This window comes from Lepus europaeus, chromosome 4 (genome assembly GCF_033115175.1).
Source record: "Lepus europaeus isolate LE1 chromosome 4, mLepTim1.pri, whole genome shotgun sequence".
In the NCBI taxonomy this organism is placed as follows: domain Eukaryota; kingdom Metazoa; phylum Chordata; class Mammalia; order Lagomorpha; family Leporidae; genus Lepus; species Lepus europaeus.
In genome coordinates, this window is record NC_084830.1 from 45,937,972 (window position 1) to 45,962,295 (window position 24,324).

Sequence of the window (24,324 nt, forward strand, 5' to 3'; positions counted from 1 at the left end):
TATTCAGAGCTTTGTTTTGATGTTTCCTACTAGCCTTCATTATGCTGCATTATATTTGAAAGAATATTGCCATATAAAACTGCAATTGTGCTTTGGATCCACGAAAATAACTTCTTTAGGAAAAAGGTATGTATACATTAAAAAAAAAAATTCCCTCAGCAAGGCTTTATCAAAATGGATTGTGACACTATAAACTCACCCAAAAATAACTAAAACACTTCTCTTTTCCATATAATCCCCTCAGAAGAATTCTTGAAACTTTAAAATATTGCATGTGCTAAGCTACCTCAGAATAAGACTAGGACACCATTGATGATCAAAAGAAATGGGTCTAACCCAAGCATCAACAATTGCTGCTGATGAGAGTCTCTCCTACAAGTGTAGTTAAACTGAAGTTTAAGGTTAGTCTGCCCTGTCTCTGGTTAGGCCAGATGGAACCCAGATCTCCGTGTGTGTGTTTGTGTGTGTGTGTGCGCGTGGGTGTGTGTTTGTGTTGGAGAAACATAAACTAAAGCCTGGAAAAAGATTAACTGGGTTAATGTCAGAACAGGGTCCATCCTACTCTGGGTACACACAAAAGATGGCAAGAATTTTCAAATGCAAAGTAGTTCTTTCCTAAATGGTAGTGGAATAACATTGTTCTTTTAGTGCCCATGTTTTGTTTTCCTTCATACTACTTGTTGAACTCTTTACTTAGTATAGGGTTAATCTTCTGAGTATAAAGTAAGCTGAAAATAGAACTTTGTAAAAAATAAGAATGAGAATAGGAGAGGGAGGTGGAAGAAGGGTGGGAGAGTAGGTGGGAGGGCAGGCACAGTGGGAAGACTCCCTATGTCTCTGAATCTGTATAAAGGAAATAGGTGAAATCTGTATACCTTAAATAATTTTTTTAAAAAGTATTGAATGTAAAAAAAAGTCAGCTTAGAATTCAAAAAATTCATTCTCATTTGCTGACTCAAATACAGCTGAGCCTCAAAGACACCCAGAATTTCCAGGGGTTCACAGGGAGAGAAAGGAGTTCAGAGGCCAACTGTGAGATATGCCAGAGGACTCCAATGAATGGCACACACATATCTGGACTCCAATGACTCCAGATACGCCTCCAATGAAAGGCACTCCCTCCAAAGTCCAAGGTGAGCCAACACCACATACCCACATCCCAGAGGAGCACTTTCTGACATGGTCGGGGTAGAAAGAGAATCCTAGGCAGGGAGGAATCAAAAGGTGCTGCTGTGGGCTCTTTGGAAACAGAGTAGGGTTTGTGTATATAACACCTTTGCTATCTGTACATATTGAAACTCAATACAGTATTTGCATTATTGGCAGTTTTTAAAAGTCTGTGGTTGATTCACTCCAGGCTTACGGCTGAATTATGCAAGAGGGATTTGAAATGCGCTAATACTTCATCAAGCACATATATAGCTTTCCAGATCTGAAGTTCATCACACCTTGTCCATGGTCTGTGGGCAAAAACTGAAGGAGTCTTAGTTTGGCAACTCGTTCAGTTTGATTAAGGTTCTATGCACGTGTGAGATGTTGAGCAGCTGTGCTGGCATTATCACTGGGGAGTCCTAATCAGCCCTGCTCAGTGCGAGCCCACCTTCCTCCCCCTGACTGCCCTCAGGTCACCCAGGATGCTCTACCTGTGGCAGAAGAACAGTAATTTTAATGCACCTTCTTGTTTCTCAAAGATAATTTCCACTGCAAGTAATTCGCTCAGGGTTATTATGTAGAATCACTTTTAGCATGCTACAGAGCAAAGCAGCAAGGATGCGTCGAGCATAACTTAGTCAACTTAAACTAGCAGAATCTACATGTGTGTCACCATCAGCATTACTGATAATTTTTAAAAAATAGGTTGATGATTTTAGGAATGTTTGCCAGTCTAGGAGAGCCGCTGGCCTATGAAAGAACAGCTGTTATTTGGCCTTGAATCTCCAGCCTACATTTCCTACCCTCTTTCCTCCCTCTGCTTTTCTGTCCACTTATAGACAGACCCATACTCTTATCCCTTATTCTAACTGCCTACCATGTAACCCTCCCAAACACTCCCTCCTCTTTGTCTTCATTTCTTCTGACTTCTTCTCACCTCTGAACACTCACCCTAGCATTTATTTTCATCACAATCTTTATAGCATATGGAATAAGAGAAACAGAGAACAAGGAAACATCTCAAGATCATTGCTTTAAAAGATAACTTTGAGGGGCAGGCATTTGGCCTAGCAGTTATGACACCCATGACCCACATTGTGTGGCAGGGTTCAACTCTCAGTTCTGCTTCTGATCCATGCTGCTAATATGCACCCTGGAAAGCAGCAGGTGATAGCTCAAGTACTTGTGTCCATACCACCCACATGTGAGACCTGGATTGAGATCCTGGCTCCTAGCTTCCACATGGCATAGCCTCGAATGTTAAGTGCATTTGAGGAATGAACCAGTGAGTGGGAGTTCTCTGACATCCTTTCTCTGTCAAATACATACATACATACATACACACACAAAGACTTGGAGCTTCATTGCAGAGAACAGAAGAAAAAAACTACGAGGGGAATAGTAGACCTGAATTAGGGCAGTAACCAGCAGTATAGGCAAGATAAGAACAGGATTTTTCAAACATATGCTGAAAATAGACTCAAAAGTATGTGATACCTGACTTTAAGACAGTGGCCAAAAGGAGGGATTAAAAAATAACTTGAAGTTTTGTAATCTGTTGATAGCTAGATATGGTTCTATCTTTTACATCTTGGTAACAAAGGATTTATGCCCAACTCTTGAAATACTAAACAAAACTATGGCAGAAGTTAAAATTTAATTGTGAGAGTCAAGATCTCTGAAATTGTTCATCCACTCAGCTGGAGAATGAGCCACTCCCAGAGAAGATGGGAATACAGAGAATGTGGCACCTCATCTAGGGGGCTTAAACAACCCAGGTTGATTGAGCAATTTCAATTCAAGGCATTTACCCCAAATAAATAAAACACAAATCTATCAAGAGACTAATACAATAATGTTCATAGAGGGCTTCTTTATAACACTCAAAAAGTAGGAAGCACCCACATGTCCACCAACTTCTGAAGGGATAAACAAACTGTAGCATATCCATACAATGAAATTTACAGAGCAATATAAAGGAATGAACAATGAATATCACAGCACAAATAAATCTCAAAAGTATTATCCTGAGTGAAAGAAGTCAGGCAAACGAATTCAGATTATATGATTCTATTTACATATGAAATTCCACAAAGGATAAAACTGGGTCTAGAATGGAGATCAGTAACCAGCAGGGGCCAGGGAGATAGAAGAGAAGATGGAGTACAAAGAGGCATAAGGAGAATTTAGAAACAATTCTAAATTATAATTGTGGTAGAGGTTACATCACTATACACATGTTCAAAATTCATCAAATTGCACACTCCAATTTGGTAGATTTACTTTATATAAATTATACCTCAATAGAGCTGATTTTAAAAAAGAAAACATTCAAACTGAGTTGAGATAAAGAATAGACCTCAGCTGGCTCTCAATAATTTTTTTTATCTAAATGCTCCCGCCTCAGATCCTGATACCCCATCCCCTAACTGCTTCATGTTAAAGATCCCAGTAACTCATGCTCACCCTGCCACCCATCCCCTGAAGGCAGAATTAACTCCTCCCCCCACCCCCCGAAAGCTGACACTACAAAAGTACTCTAAAAAGTTCATGGAAAATGGAATTAAAAATAAGTTTGGGAAAAGCATTGTGGTAAAGCAAGTTAAATTGCTGCATGGGGCATGGGGCCCCAACATCCCATATCAGAGGGCTAATTTGAGTCTGGCTATTCTGCTTCTGAGCCAGTTCTTGCTAATGCACCTAAAAAAGCAGTGGAGTATAGACTAAGTACTTGGACCCCTGCCACCCATGTGGAAAATCAGGATGGAATTGCTACTCTTGGCGTGGACCTGGACCCAACCTGGCTGTTGTGACCACTGGGGAATGAAACAGCAAATGGAAGCTTACTCATTTTTTATATCTCTACTTATCTCTTTCACTCTGCCAAATAAACAAACAAAATTTAAAAAACTTAAATATAGGGGGCTGTCATTGTGGCACAGAGGGTTAAGCTGCCACCTGTAAGACTGACATCCCATATGGGCACTGGTTCATGGTCTGTCCACTCCACTTCCAATCCAGTTCCCTGCTATTGTGCCTGGGAAGGCAGTCCTTGGGCCACTACACTGAGAAAACTGGCCAAGCCTTGGCCATTGTGGACATTTATGGAGTGAACCAGCAGATGGAAGATATATATCTCTCTCTCTGTAACTCTGACTTTCGAATAAATAAAATAAATCTTTAAAAACATTTAAACGTAAGTTTATCCTGGTGTAAAAAATTTTTGAAGTCCATGCATGGTTTTTTCATAGCATGCATTTCCATGAACTTCTTAAAGATCCCTCCTATATAATCCTAAACTCCAAACTCTGGACTAGGAACTTGAAGATCACAAAACTTGATCTTGGAACTGCTCACTCAGGAAAATACCTGGTTAGGAAGGCACTTTAAGACTAGAATCTGTATAGAATGGCAGATGTCCTAAAAGCACTCTGGCCTCAGAATCAGCCCTTAAGGCATTTGGATGTGGCTGAAGAGCCCATGAGAGTATTGTAGGCATGGAAAGCCAAGGCACTCTGGCAAAAAAAAAAAAAAAAAAAAAGACCTAAATGAAAGATCTATGCGAGTGAGATCCCAGTAGAAAGAATAGGCCATCAAAGAAGGAGGTACCTTCCTCTGAAGGGAGGAGAGAACTTCCACTTTGACTATGACCTTGTCTAATTAAGATTGAAGTCGGTGAACTCAAAAGGCTTCCATAGCCTTGGCAACTCATGACTAGAGCCTAGGGAGATTACTGATGCCTTAAACAAGAGTGTCAATTTGTTAAGTCAACAACAGGAGTCACTGTGCACTTACTCCTCATGTAGGATCTCTGTCCTCAATGTGTTGTTCAATGTGAATTAATGCTATAACTAGTACTCAAACAGTATGTTTCACTTTGTGTTTCTGTGTGGGTGCAAACTGATGAAATCTTTACTTAATATATACTAAATTGATCCTCTGTATATAAAGATAATTGAAAATGAATCTTGATGTGAATGGAATGGGAGAGGGAGCGGGAGATGGGAGGGTTGCGGGTAAGAGGGAAGTTATGGGGTGGGGGGAAGCCATTGTAATCCATAAACTGTACTTCGGAAATTTATATTTACTAAATAAAAGTTTAAAAAAATGTTTTAAAAAAGACTAGAGTGTGAATAGTGAGTCATTAGGGTATAGACTCTCAGCTCTTTTCTTATTATTATTTTCCTAAAGGGGTGAAGGTCCTGGCTTATTTGTTTTCTCAGCATTGAAATCATAGTTTGGCTATAGCCGTCTGCCTCCCTAGATCTACTGGGGGTCTTTCTTTTCCATGATTCCTATGGCCACAACCCCACAGTTGAGGATGCCCAGGCACTGGAAGCAGGAGATTGGGAAGGTACAAAATGGTCCTGAACTGAAAATGCACTTCTTCACTGCAGCACAGCCCTTGAGTATGGGACAAGTGCTACATCAAGACTCGTTTTTCCTTCCTCGAACTCCATCACTATGCACTTGTTACTTCCTCTCATTGATGCCATTAAACAAGATAAAAGTCTGAAATGCCTGAAAATTTATTTTTAATTTCTATTTTCAGAATTTTTATAACTAAGGGAGATTTTTACCAGAAATATTCTAAACATGGTTTTTTGGCACATTTTATGTTATATCAGTGAGCACCCTGGGATGTACCAAAGGCTGTACTAGGCTATTAGACTGATACATATTATTTAATCTAGTCCTAAGAACAATTGTTTTGTCCCATATACTATGGTTTTCTAGGCAGATAAGTTCTCTGAGATTCAGAGAATATGTAACTTGCCTAAATTATTCAACATTTAGCTAATATGGAGATTGGATCTGCCTCTAAGACTATTAAAAAAAAACCTAGCAATTGCATGTCAACTATGGTTTAAAATAAAGTTTGGTTTAATATTTACAAGGTGAGTTTTTACAAGTAAGTTTCCCTCTAGGTGAGATCCTTCTTCAATGAACTTTACAGGATAAAATAGACAATTCACACAATAAGCACAATATTAGCTACTGGTATGATCTCAAATATTAAGCCAGCTACAAATGTAATAAATACAACACATAAGTACATATACCTCTTTCAACCATTCAGAAGTTTAACTTCTACACCATGGATCCCATTCTTCCCTTCAATTAGCCCTTCTCTTCTTCAATCAATGCAGAGAAAATTTTGATGGGGAAAAATGCATAGTAAGCATCTGTGCATTCTGTATCCACACATCAAAATAACCATATATCAAAAATATCTGGGGAAAATTGTGTCCCTACAAAACAGGTGCTGACACTCTTTCTTGCAATTATTCCCTAAACAGTATAGTATATTACCTATCTACATTGTATTAATGATTATAAAAAAGCTGGACATGATTTAAAGTACTTGGAGGATGTGAGTAGGTTATATACTACACCATCTTATGTAAGCGACTTAAGCAGCTGTGGATTTGGGCATCAGAAAGGGATCCTGGACGTGGTCCCCTGCAGATCCTAGGAGACAAACACAGGAAGCTTCTTCTTTAACGCAGGGCCATCTCTGCAGATTCATGGTCTCTCTTTCTAAACTATCTCTTAAAAACACAAACTTCATCAAAACTTACTTCCATTATTGGGAGGCCCATCCCCCTCCTTCACTCACCTGCTCTGGAAACTTGCTCCCAGTGATCTCAGCTACAGTGTTGAAGGACTCAGTATCACAGTAGGTCTTTGCACCCATCTTTAGCTGAATGACAATTCTGACCCCTCGAGAAGCTAGTCTTGACATCATTTCTGCATCTTCCACTGTAATACAGGCTGTTGGGATCTTGGGCACCCCATCCTGGTATTCCTGAATACCTGTGTGAGGACTTGAGAAAAGAAGCCACCAGTTACCTTGAAAGTAAAATATGACCCAGGTATATTTTTAAATGCCCCTGTATATTGACATTTCAATTTTACTAATCTTTGGTCATCAGTAATTGGGGATGGCCAGTATTGTTTTTGTTGTTGTTGTTTTTGCTTATGATGTGAATACAATTTTTAGTTTTGGCAAAAAAATTCAGAAGCATCAACTTCACAATCATCTCACTGAAAACATTACACAAAATTTCTTTTTAAAAATATGCAGGTGATCCTTTAAATTAGCAAATTGTCATGAACTATGAAGGACACAAACAGTGCCTCTGTGTCCAAGAGGTAAGCACATCTGTACAAGGAGACAAGGCAGTTCTCAAGTCAATGAAGGCCACAAACCAGAAAGTCCTCAATCTGGAAGAAAACTGATCCAGATACACTCAGCTCTGTGCTCACTGATAGACTTCTATCTAAACACAGAGATCCAAATAAATGGTCCTGCATCAGAGGTAGAACTCTGTGCAGGAAAACTAGAGAATAACATCTAGGGAAACAGCTATGCTCCCATGAGAAAAGTACTTAATAAGCCCACATCCATAATTTTGTTGCCATAAGAGAAAGAAAACTAATACAATCTTGGCACTGAAAGAGAAACTATTCCAACTGGTCAAAATTTTCCTACTAATCTCCAGATGCTTCTTTAAATGGATACACTTACAGCTGACATTTACATTAATCCACTGTTAACATCTGTATCTGCTAGAAGTTTATAAAAAAGATTTTCTAAAATTACTTTTATATTCTATTTTTATAATTTATTTATTTTATATTCTTAGAATTGCATCACTGGCCAACACTGAATCTGTTCTCTTTGTATTACATTAACATAAAAAATAAATTTAAGCAAATTTCAAAAAAAAAAATAAGAGGCCTCACAGACCCAGTGGACCTCAGTAGTAAGCTCTAAGTGTTGGCTGTGGCATCCCTTAGATAGTTTTTAATATTTTTAACCTAGAAACCTGTTATTTAAAGTATACAAATGTCACGCATTTCATACATACAAATTTAGGAACATGGTGATTCTTCCTAACCTAACCTTCCTCCTGCCCTCACTCCTACCCTTCTTCCTCCTCCCTCTCTTATTCCCATTCTATTTTTTTTACAAAGATCTATTTTCACTTTACTTAATGATCATAAGGTTAACTCTACACTAAGTAAAGAGTTCAACAAACACTTAAAAAAAAAGTTCCTCAACAGTTGAAGCTAGGATTGTTCAAAAATCATCACATCTCAAAGTGTCAATTTCACGTCTATAGATTACCTTTTAGGTACTCTATTACTAACCCTAGACAGGTGAGAACATATGGTATTTGTCTTTTGGGGACTGGCTTATTTCACATTTGTACATTGGGTGCATATCCATTTATTATAGTTACATCTTCCTGTAGAATCGATCCCTTAATCATTACATAGTGCCCTTCTCTGTCTCTTTTAACAGTTTTTGTGTTAAAGTCTAATTTTGTCTGTTATTATGATGGCTACACCTGCTTTTTTTGGTGTCCATTAGCATGGAATTTCTTTTTCTATCCTTTCAGGCTGTTTGTATCTTTGTTGGTGAGATATGTTTCTTCTAGGCAGGAAACAGATGGGTCCTGCTTTTTAATCCATTCAGCCAGAAAGTCAGCTATGCCCCCATCAAAAATAAAATTCTTCTTTCAAACTGCCCATTTTACCCCTGAGGTACATACAGCACCAAACCCTTCCAGACCACGACATCCTCCAGATCACACAGTCATACCACAGCCTAACAATTTGTATGAGCTAAAATCTTCCCTTTAAAATGTTCTTTTCCTATTTCCAAATTTGTTTTGGTTTGTGTCGCACTTACAGGACAGCCTTTCTCCTCCTATCTGCCACAACACATTACTCTCTACGTGATAGCTTAATGCTTCTCTCTTACCGTGGTGACTCCAATCTCCACATGCACAAACACAATTATCTGGTCTTACCTGTCACTGCTTTGTTGATATGACAATACCATGTGACTGCATTTCAGGTGACTGTTTGCTTAAAGAAACCACATAGTTAACTGGCTAATAACAGAGACTCTGAAGTAGGACTGCTTGGGTTCTAATCTGAACTATACCATTTATTCCTAAATGGTCCTTAAGCAAGTTACCCAAATTTTTTGCTGCAGGGGCTTCATATATAAATAGAGGTAATAATAATAACTGTCTCATAGAGTTATATTAAAGAATCAAATAATTTATTCGAGTAGATCATTTATCCTGGAACAGAGTCATCACTAAATAAATGCTAAATGTTTCATTCATTTACTTGCCAATTACATCACCTCTGGAGAGGCTGTCTAACCTCAAGTTGTTGGTGCCATCTGAGTACAATCTGTGTGGGCATTTCTTAAACATTGAGTATCAATTTTATTCTTCATAATAACAAATACCAAAGACTTACAAACTCAGAATATGGGATACAGAGATCCTGAATCTGAATCTCTGCAACTTAGATTACCTTCCTGTTTCTCTTTCCTCCTTTGTAAAGCAGAGAATATTAGCACAGACTTTATAATATTGCCATGAGGAATAAAAATGATACTATATATAAAGAATTTAACAGTGTTTGGCACATACTAATTATTTAGTAAACATTAGTTATTGTTATCTTTTCAGTGCTAATTTTTCCCACTGAGTTGACAGAGTGATTAATGACCAAAAAATGTCTTGCAACATGTAGGGAGACAATCTAAAGATTTATTACTCAAATTACCTTACGTGATGTCTGAGATTCAACAAACTCTCCTTGTTCTCATACTATAATTCAAGGAAAGGTCAGTGTAATACTTCTCAATAGGTTCTCTTAAATACTATTTAAGACAAGCTTGCATTAATAAGTTACAGGTAAGAGTTCTTAAAGTGGAGACTTTGATGCAGGTATGCACCCATGGCTCCACTTGGGGGAATAGCACTGAAAGGAATCTTCTAACTGTAGTTCTAAATTCAAAAAATAAAGTCTTTGAATTTATTTCTACAATGAACCATGTGATCTAGTGGTGGAGCATCCATCGTTGCTTGGCAGAAGGAGGCAAAATGAACACTCAATAGTTTTACTTAGAATCCTGAAGTAAAACTGTCCTGGAGGAAATAATCAACATAAATTTCACCTCCCACTACTCAGCATTGAAAGAAAAAATAAAATTCTGTCGTTTGCAACAAAATGGATGCAACTGGAAACCATTATACTTAGTGAAATAAGCCAGTCCTAAAAAGACAAATACTATATATTCTCCCTGATCCGTGGTAACTAAAAGAGTACCTAAAAGGCAACCTATAGATGTGAAATTGACACTTTGAGATTCGATGATTTGAACAGCCCAGGTCTTGACTGTTGAGGAAAAAAAATTTTAATACTATTTGTTGAAATCTTTACTTAATGTAGGGTTAACCTTATGAGTATGAAGTTAATTAAAATAGATATTTGTAAAAAATAAGAATGAGAATAGGAAAGGGAGGAAGAAGAAGGGTGTGAATGCAGGCAGGAGGGAGAGCAGGGTGGGAAGAATCTATATGTTCCTAAATTTGCATATATGAAATACATGATGACTGCATATCTTAAATAAAAGGTTTCTAGGCAAAAAAAAAAAAAAACACCCAAAGTTAATACCATACTAATGGTGAAAAACTGAATGCTTTTTTGCTTTTTTTATGAAATCAGGAATAAGACAAAGATGTTTCTTCTCATTGCTATTCAAGATTGTACTAAAATTTTTATACTAGAAATTAAACAAGAAAGAAAGGAATCCAAATGGGGAAAGAATAAGTAAAACTATTTCTAGCTACAGGAGAAATAACCTTGTATGTAAAAAAAATCTAAGTAATCAAAAATGACAAAACAATTATTATAACTAATTAAGAAGTTCAGCAATGTAGTAGGAAACAAGATCAATATACAAAAATCCATTGTATAATAGCAATAATCAATAAAATACAGCAGCAAGAAACAAAGGTTAATCTTAAAATTAATTAAGGAATTCCACTGTACATTAGTAACTAAACCAATGAAAGACTACAAATACATTTAACAAAATGAGTATGAGACTTGTACATTAAAAACAATAAAAGCTTACTGAAATAACTATCTAAATCATATCTGATAAGGCACCTATAACTAAAATATATGGAATTCCTATGAATTCAATAATAATAGGGCAACCAAACTAAAAAAACAGACAAAGAATCTAAATAGGCATTTCTCCATGGAAGACATATAAACAGGTTGTAAGCACAAGATGCTGAACACCCTCAGCCAAAAGGGAAAAGTACATCAAAACCACAATGAGATGCCTCTTCTCAACTAGGAGGATGACTACATCCAAAAGAAATTTTAAAAAAATATTGCAAGAGAAATCTACCAACAATAGATGCTGGAGAGAATGTGGGGAAAAAGGGACACTAACCCACTGTTGGTGGGAATGCAAACTGGTTAAGCCACTATGGAAGTCAGTCTGGAGATTCCTCAGAAACCTAAATATAACCCTACCATTCAACCCAGCCATCCCACTCCTTGGAATTTACCCAAAGGAAATTAAATTGGCAAACAAAAAAGCCATCTGCACATTAATGTTTATTGCAGCTCAATTCACAATAGCTAAGACCTGGAATCAACCCAAATGCCCATCAACAGTAGACTGGATAAAGAAACTATGGGACATGTACTCTATAAAATACTATACAAAAGTCAAAAAGAATGAAACCCGGTCATTTGCAACAAGATGGAGGAATCTGGAAAACATCATGCTGAGTGAAATAAGCCAGTCCCAAAGAGACAAATATCATTTGTTTTCCCTGATCGGTGACAACTAAATGAGCACCAAGGGGAAACCTGTTGAAGTGAAATGGACACTATAAGAAACAATGACCTGATCAGCTCTTGTCCTGACTGTTGATGTACAATGTAATACTTTATCCTTTTTAGTATTTTTGTTGTTGTTGTTGTTGTTTTTCTAGTACTAGTGGTTGAACTCTGTAATTAACACACAATTATTCTTAGGTGTTTAAATTTTAACTGAAAAGTGATGCCTGTTAAATATAAGAGTGGGAAAAAGAGAGGGAGGAGATGTACAATTTGGGACATGCTCAATCAGACTTGCCCCAAATGATGGAGTTAGAAATGTGCCAGGGGATTCCAATTCAATCCCATCAAGGTGGCATGTACCAATGCCATCGCACTAGTCCAAGTGATCAACTTCAGTTCACAATTGATGACTCTGATAGGTCTAAGAGGCAAAGGGATCACACAAACAAGACTAGTGTCTGCTAATACTAACTGATAGAATTAAAAAGGAGAGAACAATCCAACTTGGGAAGCAGGATACACAGCAGACTCATAGAATGGCAGATGTCCTAAATAGCACTCTGGCCTCAGAATCAACCCTTAAGGCATTCAGATCTGGCTGAAGAGCCCATGAGAGAATTTTAGGCATGGAAAGCCAAGACACTCTGGCAAAAAAAAAAAAAAATGACCAAAATGAAAGATCTCTGCAAGTGAGATCCCAGTGGAAAGAACGGGCCATCAAAGAAGGAGGTACCTTTCTCTGAAGGGAGGAGAGAACTTCCACTTTGACTATGATCCTATTGGAATAAGATCAAAGTTGGCGAACCCTAAAGGCTTCCATAGCCTTGGCAACTCATGACTAGAGCCTAGGGAGATTACTGACGCCATAAACAAGAGTGTCAAATTGTTAAGTCAACAACAGGAGTCACTGTGTACTTACGTCTCATGTGGGATCTGTCCTTAATGTGTTGTCTAATGTGAATTAATGTGAATTAATGGTATAACTAGTACTAAAACAGTATTTTTACACTTTGTGTTTCTGTGTGGGTGCAAACTGATGAAATCTTTACTTAGTATATACTGAATCGATCTTTTGTATAAAGATAATTGAAAATGAAAAAAAAAAAAAAACCTGGTGTTAAATTGGAAATTGCATAGAAAATTAATTAGGATCTCTGTCTTTAATGTGCTGCACACTGTTATTTAATGCTATTACTAGTACTCCAACAGTATTTTTTCACTTTGTGTTGCTATGTGGGGGCAAGCTGTTGAAATCTTTACTTAATATATACTAAACTGATCTTCTGTATATAAAGAGAACTGAAAATGAATCTTGATGTGAATGGAAGGGAAGAGGGAGCAGGAAAGGGGAGGGTTGCAGGTGGGAAGGAAGTTATCGGGGGGGGAAATCCATTGTAATCCATAAGCTGTACTTTGGAAATTTATATTCATTAAATAAAAGTTTAAAAATAAATAAATAAATAAAAGAAAGAAATCTTTAAAAAAAATACTGCAAGAAGAGGAAGAGACATTTGGACCCTTCTATATTGCTGATGGGAATGTAAAGTGGTATATAGCTGCTTTGAAAATTAATTTGACAGTTCCTCAAAACATTAAATATGCACTTACCATATTGGCCCAGCAATTCTACTCCTTGGTATATCCACAGGTACTTCAGAAAGTTCATGTACAAATGAAATTAAAACTATGTTTTCTCTGGTATGAAAAATCTTTGAAACCAATGCATAGTTTTCTCAATACTCATTTTCTATTAAGTATTTGAGGATCCCTTATATTATCAAGAGAAATGAAAACATATGTTCACACAAAAACTTACACATAGCAGCACTATTCACAAGAGTCAAGAGAAGGAAACAATCCTAGTATGAATCAACTGATAAATGGATAAACAAAATGTAGTATAGATGTATAATGAAGTTATGCTCAGTAATTAAAAAAACAAAATCTACAACACAGATGAACCTTGGAAACATCATCCTAAAGCCAATCACAAAAATTCACATATTGTCAGAGTATATTTATAAATGCGGAACAGGTGAATCTCTAGGGACAGAATGTAAATTTTAGATTGCCCAGGGTTGGTGAGAGAGATGGGGATGAGACATCAACATTAGTAGGTATGAGATTTCTTTTATGAGTGATGAAATGTTATAAAATTAGATAGTGATGATAGTGATGGTTATAAAACCTACAGAATTCTGCAAGCTTAAAGAAGTAAATTTTATAGTATGTGAATTATATGCCAAATAAAACTGCTATAGAGAATATCAGGTTCCAGATTTTCTTTAAGGAGCGAATCCTGGTGTCCTCATTCAAAAATCATGCTTCCATATACCTGGGTTTATGAGCTATCTAAAAACAAAACCTACTGGTTTTTCTGCTTGCAAGACAGTATGCTTAAAATATAATTTAAACACACAGAGGAAAAATATGATATCTGTAAGCACTGAATAAGTCTTTCGAATTTCATCAAATTTCTTGTGTGTTTATGAAAAGCGATGCAACTTGAAGCCAGCTGAATAATTTACTTTTATGTACATAAGGTAAGTGCAATGTTTAAACTTATTTATTTGAAATTTCCCACCTGATTACCACACTTCAATTAAAACTCTTTTTATTTCTAGTCACTTCTGACTAGCTCTTTATAAAAGACACCAGGCACTTCACATTTCGGAAAATTTCAAAATTTGCAAAGCTTAACTTAATACCTGAAAGCAGGTGTCAGCTCATATGTTAAGTATCCAGAAAGAGAACAATTATGTATTTCTATGAGGAATATGGAGGTTTTTTCAAGGACATTGACTAAAATGAAAATCACAACACTAAGAAGTCACAGAATATTTACTAAAGACAGGGTCTAGAGGTGAGAATGGCTGTGAAGGCTTTGAGCCTGTGAAGCCTACAGTCCACTGTTTCTATAATTTTGTAAGCGAATCTTCATTAGTAATTATTATGTTTATTAGTAAACCTGGTTTGATTTTTTTAAAATCAGTTTGAAAATAATTCTCTTGGAAAAAATTACAATTGACTGTATTGATTTCTTTTAAATTGCTAATTTTAAGAATTAATTCTCCTTAGACTTTCACTGTCATTAACAACAAGAGGAAATTCATCTCAGATGTTGTTAACCACACTGAGGCAAAGCATTTCATTTATGTCATAATGTCACAAAATGGTAACACTAAAATAGTCCAACTCACAGGTGAAGAACAAAAACATCTGCTTGAGAAAAGAGACGGAGGCATTAATTTTCATTCCTAAGTTCTAAGATTCAGGTGAAATGGCAGGAGAAAGACAGGGAAAAGTCAAATTTCCAAATTCTGTTCCACATGATGATCCGTAGGAATAAAACCTGAGCAATGTGTTCATGATCTCATGCGATTCTGAAGAGCTGAGTGAGAAGGCTATCACAGACCTATGCCAAAGAGATGCCACCTCTTCCAAAAGAGAGGAACACGCTCAGTGCCACATGAACGTGGGCAAGAAAGAAGACAGAAAAATACCCAGGGGAACAAAACTGATTTTTTCAACTATTAGTTAATAAATATAAATTTCCAAAGTACAACTTTTGGATTATAGTGGTTTTTCCCCTATAACCTCCCTCCCACCCACAACCATCCCATCTCCCACTCCCTCTCCTGTCCCATTCTTCATTAAGATAATTTTTAATTATCTTTATATACAGAAGATCAACTTAGTATGTACTAAGTTTGCACCCACACAGACACACAAGGTATAGAGTACTGTTTGAGTAGTAGTTTTACCATTAATTCGCATAGTACAACACATTAAGGACAGAGATCCTACATGGGGAGTAGGTACACAGCGACTCCTGTTGTTGATTTAACAATTTGACACTCTTGTTTATGGCGTCAGTAATCACCCGAGGCTCTTGTCATGAGCTGCCAAGGCTATGGAAGCCTCTTGAGTTCACAAACTCTGACCTTATTTAGACAAGGTCATAGTCAAAGTGGAAGTTCTCTCCTCCCTTCAGAGAAAGGTACCTCCTTCTTTGATGGCCCCGTTCTTTCCACTGGGATCTCACTTGCAGAGATCTTTCATTTTGGTCATTTTTTTTTTTTTGCCACAGTAGTTTGGCTTTCCATGCCTGAGAAACTCTTATGGGCTTTTTAGATGGATCCGAATGCCTTAAGGGCTGATTCTGAGGTCAGAGTGCTATTTAGGACATCTGCCATTCTATGAGTCTGCTGTGTATCCTGCTTCCCAAGTTGGATTGTTCTCTCCTTTTTAATTCTATCAGTTAGTATTAGCAGACACTAGTCTTATTTATGTGATCCCTTTGACACTTAATCCTATCATTATGATCAATTATGAAATTAAACTGATCACTTTGACTAGTAAGATAGCATTGATACATGCCATCTTGATGGGATTGAATTGGAATCTCCTGGCACATTTCCAGTTTCTAGCTCTACCATTAGGGGTAAGTCCAAGTGAGCATGTGCCAAACTGTACATTTCCTCCCTCTCTTATTCCTTCTCATATTTAACAGGGATTACTTTTCCAAAACTGATTCTTAACACCCATACATACAGGAAAGATTTTTTACTTTTTTTTCCTCAAAAACATAGAAATGTAAAGAAGATTCAAAAACATAAGGATTCATCAGCCTGGAAGATACTTAGAGATCAGCTAACCCAGATCATCATCCTTTCATTCAGAAATTTCTGTTAACTCTGCTATTCTATACTGTTCTCTCATTATCCTCAGAGCCCAATATCCTCCTGTTAGAACAGACCTGAACTATAATTCATTGCACATTTCATTGGAAATGAAGCATGATAAAAACACTGGAAATGACGCAAGATAAAAACTTAACATCATTCTTAATTATAACTGGAAAAAATAGGAATTATTTCCTTCTTGATATGAAGAAAGCATACTTCAAACAAAGCAGCAGTTACATACTTAATGGAGAAACACTGGAGCTGTGTTTTCAGTGTGTGTGCCACAAAAAGTAGACCTAAGAAATACTGTAGGAGGGAGAAGATTGATTGTTAATAAATTAATAAAACCCTGGGTACTGTATCCCCATTTGGGGGCGTCATACTGTGTATTCGCCTATCGTAGACTCTGAGAATAACACCGTTAAGCAGAGTACTTGACTAAGAATTCTCCAAACTTTACTGACCAGAGAACCTGTTTTCATAGATCACTCTTACTGTCTCACAGACTATTATGAGGAATCCATTTTCTGAAACATTGTTTACTCTTTTAAAGAAGACCAAGACAAGAACACCACCCACAAGTGTCCCAATACAGGTTATCAAAAATGATGCTTGTACCGGTATTTCCCACCAACTCAGTGTAAAGTTCTTCTGGTCCCCTGCTACCAGAAAGGAAGTTCCAAACCTATGTGTCCAGTAGAAAATCTTATAATCTGGCCCTGTTTTGTTTCTTTCTTAGAAACATGTTTATTCATTTTGATTTATTTGAAAGGCAGAATGACAAAGAGAGATATATTCTGTTTTTTGGTTCACTCCCCAAACAACCATGATAGGCAGTGCTGGGCCAGGCTGAAGCCAGGAACCAAGAGCTCTATCTAGTTCTCCCATAGCAGGGACTCAAGTATTTGAGCCATCGTTTTCTGTTTCCCAGGACGTGTGTTAGCAGGAAATTGGATGGCAAGTGGAGCTGAGAGTTGAGCCCAGGCACTCCAATGTGAGGATGCAGATTGCAGACATCACAAGCAGTGACTTAACCCTCTGTGCCACAACACCCACCCAATTCATTTTTTTCCTCATCTTGTACTGCTGACATGAGTCCTAGTATATTCCTCTAACAGACACTGACTTCTTAGCATTCTCAGAGGACATCTTTCTGTTTCCCAGCATGGACCTTGACTCATGCTGCTCCCTTAATGAACCGCTAACTCCTGCGAATTGCAACACCTGGCCATTTCCTCCATGGTTCATTGCAATCCAAAAGCCTTTCAAAGCACCTGAGCAGAGCTGGAGACTCATTGCCTTCTGAAGCCCTGCTTCCATGTCCACAGCTCTGTCTTCAGCCCTTAGTACAATATGCTATATTCACGTGTTGAGAAGCCTGTTCTAGATAGGAGCTCCTCGAAAGTCAAGACTTGTCTAATTCTTCTTTGTATATCAAGAACTTACAAATTAGATGTGCTTTAGGTATTTATAGGTTCTACTACATCTTTGTGTTCAACAAATACTGTATTTGATATGAAATGCATCCAAAGAATACACAATAAAGAATCTTTTAATATAGTAGCATTGCCTTGTTGGATTGTAAAACCAACCCTCAATATAGGCTTTTAATAGTATGAATTTTCCCAAGCTTTTTGAAGTACCCTTGTTTATATAGATGTTAGTTTTACTTTACTAGAGAAGATTAAAATTTGTCATAACTAGTCAAATTTTCTATTATTTCCAGCCAAATGTATTCCCAATGTTTGCCTAGATTAAAATAGAGAAATCTGTGCATTATATTCAAAAATTATAGATAATAGGTCTTACCTTTTACAAATACATGGTTTCATATAAAGTACATGAATCTTAACTTAAATTACTATACGAGGCCATTTACACACCTAAATTGAAACTAAATCCACTATTGTGTTAACTGTGGGGAAAAGAGTACTTATATCCCATGGTGATGGTACTACAAATCAGTTTGATCTTCTCTGAGATCTGATTTCCCCATATGTAGCAAAATCTATAAAAATTCTTTCTTACTATGTCCTGCTTTTTGTACTTCAGAGAAAAAATTCCTTGGCAATAACATAAAAAAATAAAGTATACTTAGAGGTTCTTTGAATTTCTGTGTATACGTGTGAAAATTTCGAAGCAATCAGCAGATGACCTTCAGGAGACGTAGCAGGAAAATGGAAGACTTCTATGGTATACGAATGGCAAAAACAATACATGAAGCCATGCTCACGAAGTAAGGTCCAGGTAAAAGAACTAACGCAAGTATGCATATGATAAAGATTGAACATGAATTTGCAATGACATAAGCTGAGTTAATACTCATTTGGTTTTTGAGAAACTAGTCATCTTCTTAAACTGTAATCAAGAAAATTGCAATAGGACCAATAAACAGAATTATATTCTTAAAAATACGTGCCACAACCTATAAAAACCAGGAAGGAAAGCCTGAAGCTATCACAGTAGTGATATGAATCCCTGAAATTTAAGCACTTGCAACAAAATAATAATTAAAACAAAACTGTTGATTTTTTTTCTTCTATCATCAGTTACATGAAATACTCGCAGGTGAATCCTTCTGTGGTGCCAGTTCATCAGTGGCATATCTAGGCAGAATTACAGAGCTAACATTTTCTTGATGTCAATCGCATTTGTGCTCAAGGATTCTCCCTATACATCTGGTAATGTTTAAAATGTTTATCCATATGTGTGTACTTCTTCTAAGCCTCACAGGCAGGAGGTACATTTTTTAGTCTTCTAATCATGTATGTGGTCATGCACAGGGTCTCTTTCCCACACAGTAACATAGAGGGGCACAGAATTCATTCTGGCACAGATAAGAAATCGGTATTGAGTTTTCAAATGAGGAAAATAGTGTATACAAACAGCATCTGTGCATAATTATCAGTATTTTTGCTTATATTATACACTTCCATGAAATTTAAACAGATGAGCTTTGATTTTTAAAGTTTCTGCCCCTTACCATTTTTATGCCTTAGTGTAGTATCAGTGGTTTTTTCTCCTTAGTCCTACACACCATGTAAAAGCCTTTACCCAATTATCTAAGGAGCCCTAAACCCCATAGAATTAAGAAAGGTGATATACTTATTCCATAGACCCCTCAATCACACACCATTCCACAAATCCACAAAATAATGCAGAGAAACATTGATATTTCTGGCAGAATCCATAGAATAGTCTAGAGAAATTAATGACAATCAGAGCTAGCACTTAACTGAGCATTTACTGTGCACCTGCTAGTATACTGTTTATCTGCACCCACTCATTTGCCAGTTACCACTATACTATGAAGTAAGGACTCTTGCTGTCTCCATTTCACAGATGAGGAGATTGCAACACAGAGTGGCTAAGCCTTTGGTTTCACAGCTAGAAGTTGACAAAGCTAGGATGGAACCCTGGAGCCCTGGGAAGCTGGTTCGAGTCATACTCCTAACCTCAACATCTATGATATTTTGCCACCCACCACTCTAGTAACAATGATGAGGCTTATGATGATGAATACTGTCAGTAGCAGTAAAAATTACTATCTATGAAATATTGATGTCATACAATAACTAATTTCACACACAACCTTATTGAATTTCCGTATCAGTTCTGAGGTAGGTGCCAATATACCATTTCTGAAGTGAACTAACAAACACAGAGTCCACAAAAAAGTAAAGTTCTCTTGGAAAGAAATAGTGAACTTAGAGACCGAGCTTTTATTCTTCCCACAGTTAAGAGAACATATTATAGCCACACAATATTTTTCAATTGTTTATATCTGTGACTGACGGAGATGCATGGTTATAAATGATAATTATTATCACTACTCAAATTCTGCATACATGTATATTTTGAAGTACCATCCAGCACTGAATTTATTCACATATTTAGTATCCATTATATATCTTTATATCTTCTAGACCATCAGCTCCTTGAGAACAATAACACTTTTTTACCTTTGTGTACTTAGTGTTTAAAGCACAATTCATGATTCATAATAGGTGCTCAGGAAATAATTTTTGAATGCGGTAACCTGTGACCTATAACATTAACATTCTTTTACCATCTTGTCATTTTATTTCAGTTTCCCCACACACTTTGCCATTTACTGATCTTGTATTATGTATGTCAGAACAACATAGAGGGCTTGCTGAAGCAGATTTCTGGTCCAACCTCTAGAATTTGCGTTGTCCAGGGTGGAACCAGGAAAGTAGTTAGTTAGTTTTCAAAGAGTTACAGAGAGAAGGAGAGACAGATAAGGGAGGGAAGGAGAATGGAAGGGAGGGAGGGAGGGAGAGAGAGGGAGGAGGGGAGGGAGAGGGGGAGGGGAGACAGAGAGAGAGAGAGAGAGAGAGAGAGAGAGATCCTCTATCCACTGGTTCACTCTCCAAATGGCTGCAATGGCCAGTGCTGAAGCTGGGAGCCAGAAGCTTCATCCAGGTCTCCCATATGGGTGGCAAGGGGCCAAACACTTGGGAACAGGTGTTCATTTCTACAGAACAAATCACAAATATACATTTATGGAGATGCCATGAGCTAACCAGTCCTTGTTCTCAAGGGACTGACATTTATTTGGAACAATGTTAGATTCATGACAACAATGACTATGGAGTCATGGACTCAATGGCTATAGTAATAAACCTACTGAAGCCACCTTACAAAAGGAGTATTATCCCTCCAAACCAATCACTGCAGTAGGCTGCACAGTTACTGCAGTAATTATCTGTTTCTTTAAATAATTTTGGAACTTTTCCTCTGAAACTGCCTTCAAACCACTTGGCAGGCTTATAGATGGTCTCAATGGAGGCAAATTTGGTACTTTAAAATTAGAATTGATTTTTGAAACAGTCTAAAGATGAATAAAAGTAATAAATTATTTGGGGTCCAAACTAAAATATGTTATAAAATAATGAGACTAGTTTCTAATTTGTGGCTCATCAATTGGTCCTAAAGACAATCCAAAATAGAAGTCCAAGATATGATTATGTTCAATGGCACCTGTGTTAGAATATATGTTAAGACTTAGACATTATTTATACAATAATACTGATTGTATGTATACATTCTGTCATTTTTTTCAATGCTTTAAAAGTTATTTATCTCAGCAGTATTTTTTTTAAAAAAGTGCACATGGCAGGGGCGGATGTTCTGGTGCTGTGGTGCAGCGCATTAAGCTGCTGCTTGTGATGCCTGACTCTCAGATCCCAATGCTTGTGTGAGCCCTGGCTGCACCACCTCTGATTCAACTTCCTGCTAATGCATGCTGGGAGGCAGCAAAGTGCTTAAGTCCCTGCCACCCACATGGAAAACCCATATGGAGTTCTAGCCTCCTGGCTTTGGCTTGGAATAGCCTTGGCTGCTGCAGGCATTTGGGAAATAAATCAGATAATAGAATATCTGTGTGTGTGTGTGTGCGCGCGCATGTCTCTGTCATTCTGTTTTTCAAGTAGATGAAAATAAACATTTAAAAAAATCTCCTTGAACCCTTTCCATTTAAAACAAACATGCCAAATCTGAAAATTCAATAATAAGGAAATTTTGGTATTAATTATAGTGTCCTATTTCAATGGAACCTTTAAAACCATTAAAATATGAATTAGGAAGGCTAGAGAATAACATGAAAATTTATATAATAGAGAAATTTTATAATTCTATGTTAACTATGATAAGCAATATAACATTTATGCATAAGAAGTAGGAGAAAATTTAGGATAGTAGAAATAGGTTTAGATGGCAAGGAAAATGACAGAACATTTTTCCTTTGAACTTCTAATTTTCATATAATTTAAAATAATCTATTTTTACCATAAAGGTTATTTTTAAGTATTTGTCAAGGCAACAAGAAGATATGGACAAGACAAATCATAAATATTGTGAAAATGAAAGTATGAGAATGTCTATATGTATATATATGTATATATATATATATATATATATATATAATGAGTTATCAATCATGGCTTAAGTCAGCTAAAGGAATACTGCTAAGACAGATGCATGGGGTAAATACTCTGATGTGTAGAAATCTGAAGGCATGCACAATGACCTGATACATAATTCATGGGTATAAAGGAGCATGAGTTCACTTGAGGACCAAGTTTCTAATCGAAATACACTTGTTGAGTGTATCAGTCAAGATAAGCTAACAGCCTATAAAAAACAACCCCTGGGATTTCACTCCTTAAAGCAGTGAAGGTTTATCTTTGGCTCAAGTTACCTGTCCATCCCAGGTCAGCTAGGTGCTCATCTTGGCTTCACCCTTACTCGGAGAGCCAGACTAATGGAGCAGCCACTCTCTGGAATAATGTCAGTTACTGTAGCACAGAGAAGTTCTCTCTGAGCAGTAATTAAATGCTCCACTCACATTTCAATGACTAGAAAAAGCCACATGGCCTTACCCAAACCCCAAAGTACCAGGAAGTACAGTCTTGTTTTATGTGCAACAAGTGAAAAGCCATAACTACCTAGTGACCAACACAAATGACTACCATATTAACTTAAGAGTAAGTGAAGGCCAAGTGCATGGGGATTGTCCTGAGACTGAGACCGGGTACCTTAAAAGACAGGAAAGACCAAATAAATCATCCTAAACTCATAACAGATAATCTTGTAGCTGCTGAAACCATTTTGAAAAATATGTAATGCCACAAGAAACTGGTTAGAATATATTTCAAAATGGGACATATACGCCACCCCATTTTTATATAGGTAAATTTATGCATTATGAAAATGACTAAAAAAATAGAGGAAAATGTAAAAGTGATTTTGACTATGGTGGTAGAATAACTAGTGAGTTTAATGTTCTTCTTTATGTTTCTATATTTTGGGAATTTGTAAGGAGAGTAACTATCAGAAAACCAGAAAAACATGAGCCATTCATAAATTAAAGATTTCAGCAATCTACATAATGTCCTTAATTTTTTTAAAAGCTGCAAGTTTAGCTGCTATTTAAATCTTCCATCTGAATGAAAAAATGCCAGTTTATTTTTAAAAATATTTATTTAGATATTTGAAAGACAGAGTTAGAGAGAAGGAAGAGACAGGGCAGTGGGGTTGGGGGGAGATCTTCCACCTACTCCCCCAATAGCCACAATGGCCAGGGTTGGGCAAGGCTGAAGCCAGGAGCAAGAAGCTTATCCCAGGTCTCCCACGTGGGTGTTTGGGACATCTTCCACTGCTTTCCCAGGTGCACTAGCAGGGAGCTAGAAAGGAAGTGGAGCAGGTGGGACTCAAACCAGTGCCCATATGGAATGTTAGCATTTTAGGCAGCAGCTTAACCCACTACACCACTATGCCAGTCCAAAAATATCACCTTTAATACTGATTTATAACCCAAGTTTTATCTATGGAGGTACTCCAGTGAGTTTATGTAAAATGGAATTAAAAGTTTATTTTGTCCTGATTGCACATTACACAATGTATACATGTACCAAGATAACACACAGCAACCCCTTAATATGTACAACTTTAAATGTGTTTTATTTTTCAAAAATGTTAAAAATAAAGTCTATTTTTGTACAAAAAATGAAATCCATATAGTTTTTTTAATAATAAGCATTTTCCATGAACTTTTGAAGATTTGACATGTTCATGGACTTCTTCACATTTTCTTGCACTCCAAATAAACATTTTCAGTTCCATTTTTCCAGACTTTCAAGCATGTTGTATTTCTTTCTCTCAGTATCTCCTTTTCTAAAGTAGCCTTACACTGATGGACAGTGATGAGTTAAACACATTTTCAAAGATTTGACTTGCTGCTAAGTTATGAGGAATTGGCCGATATCCCTCCATTTTG

At 36.9% G+C, this 24,324-nt stretch overlaps 1 protein-coding gene across 3 annotated transcripts in view; it reads right to left on the minus strand.

The window, feature by feature from the left end:
- Positions 1 to 24,324, minus strand: part of CPQ (carboxypeptidase Q) — a 587,968-nt gene that overhangs the window by 313,427 nt on the left and 250,217 nt on the right. For all 3 annotated transcript variants that reach the window (XM_062189499.1, XM_062189497.1, XM_062189496.1), the window contains exon 4: positions 6,773 to 6,980. In XM_062189499.1, coding sequence (XP_062045483.1) covers positions 6,773 to 6,980 — 208 coding nt within the window. The remainder of the gene's footprint in view (positions 1 to 6,772; positions 6,981 to 24,324) is intronic.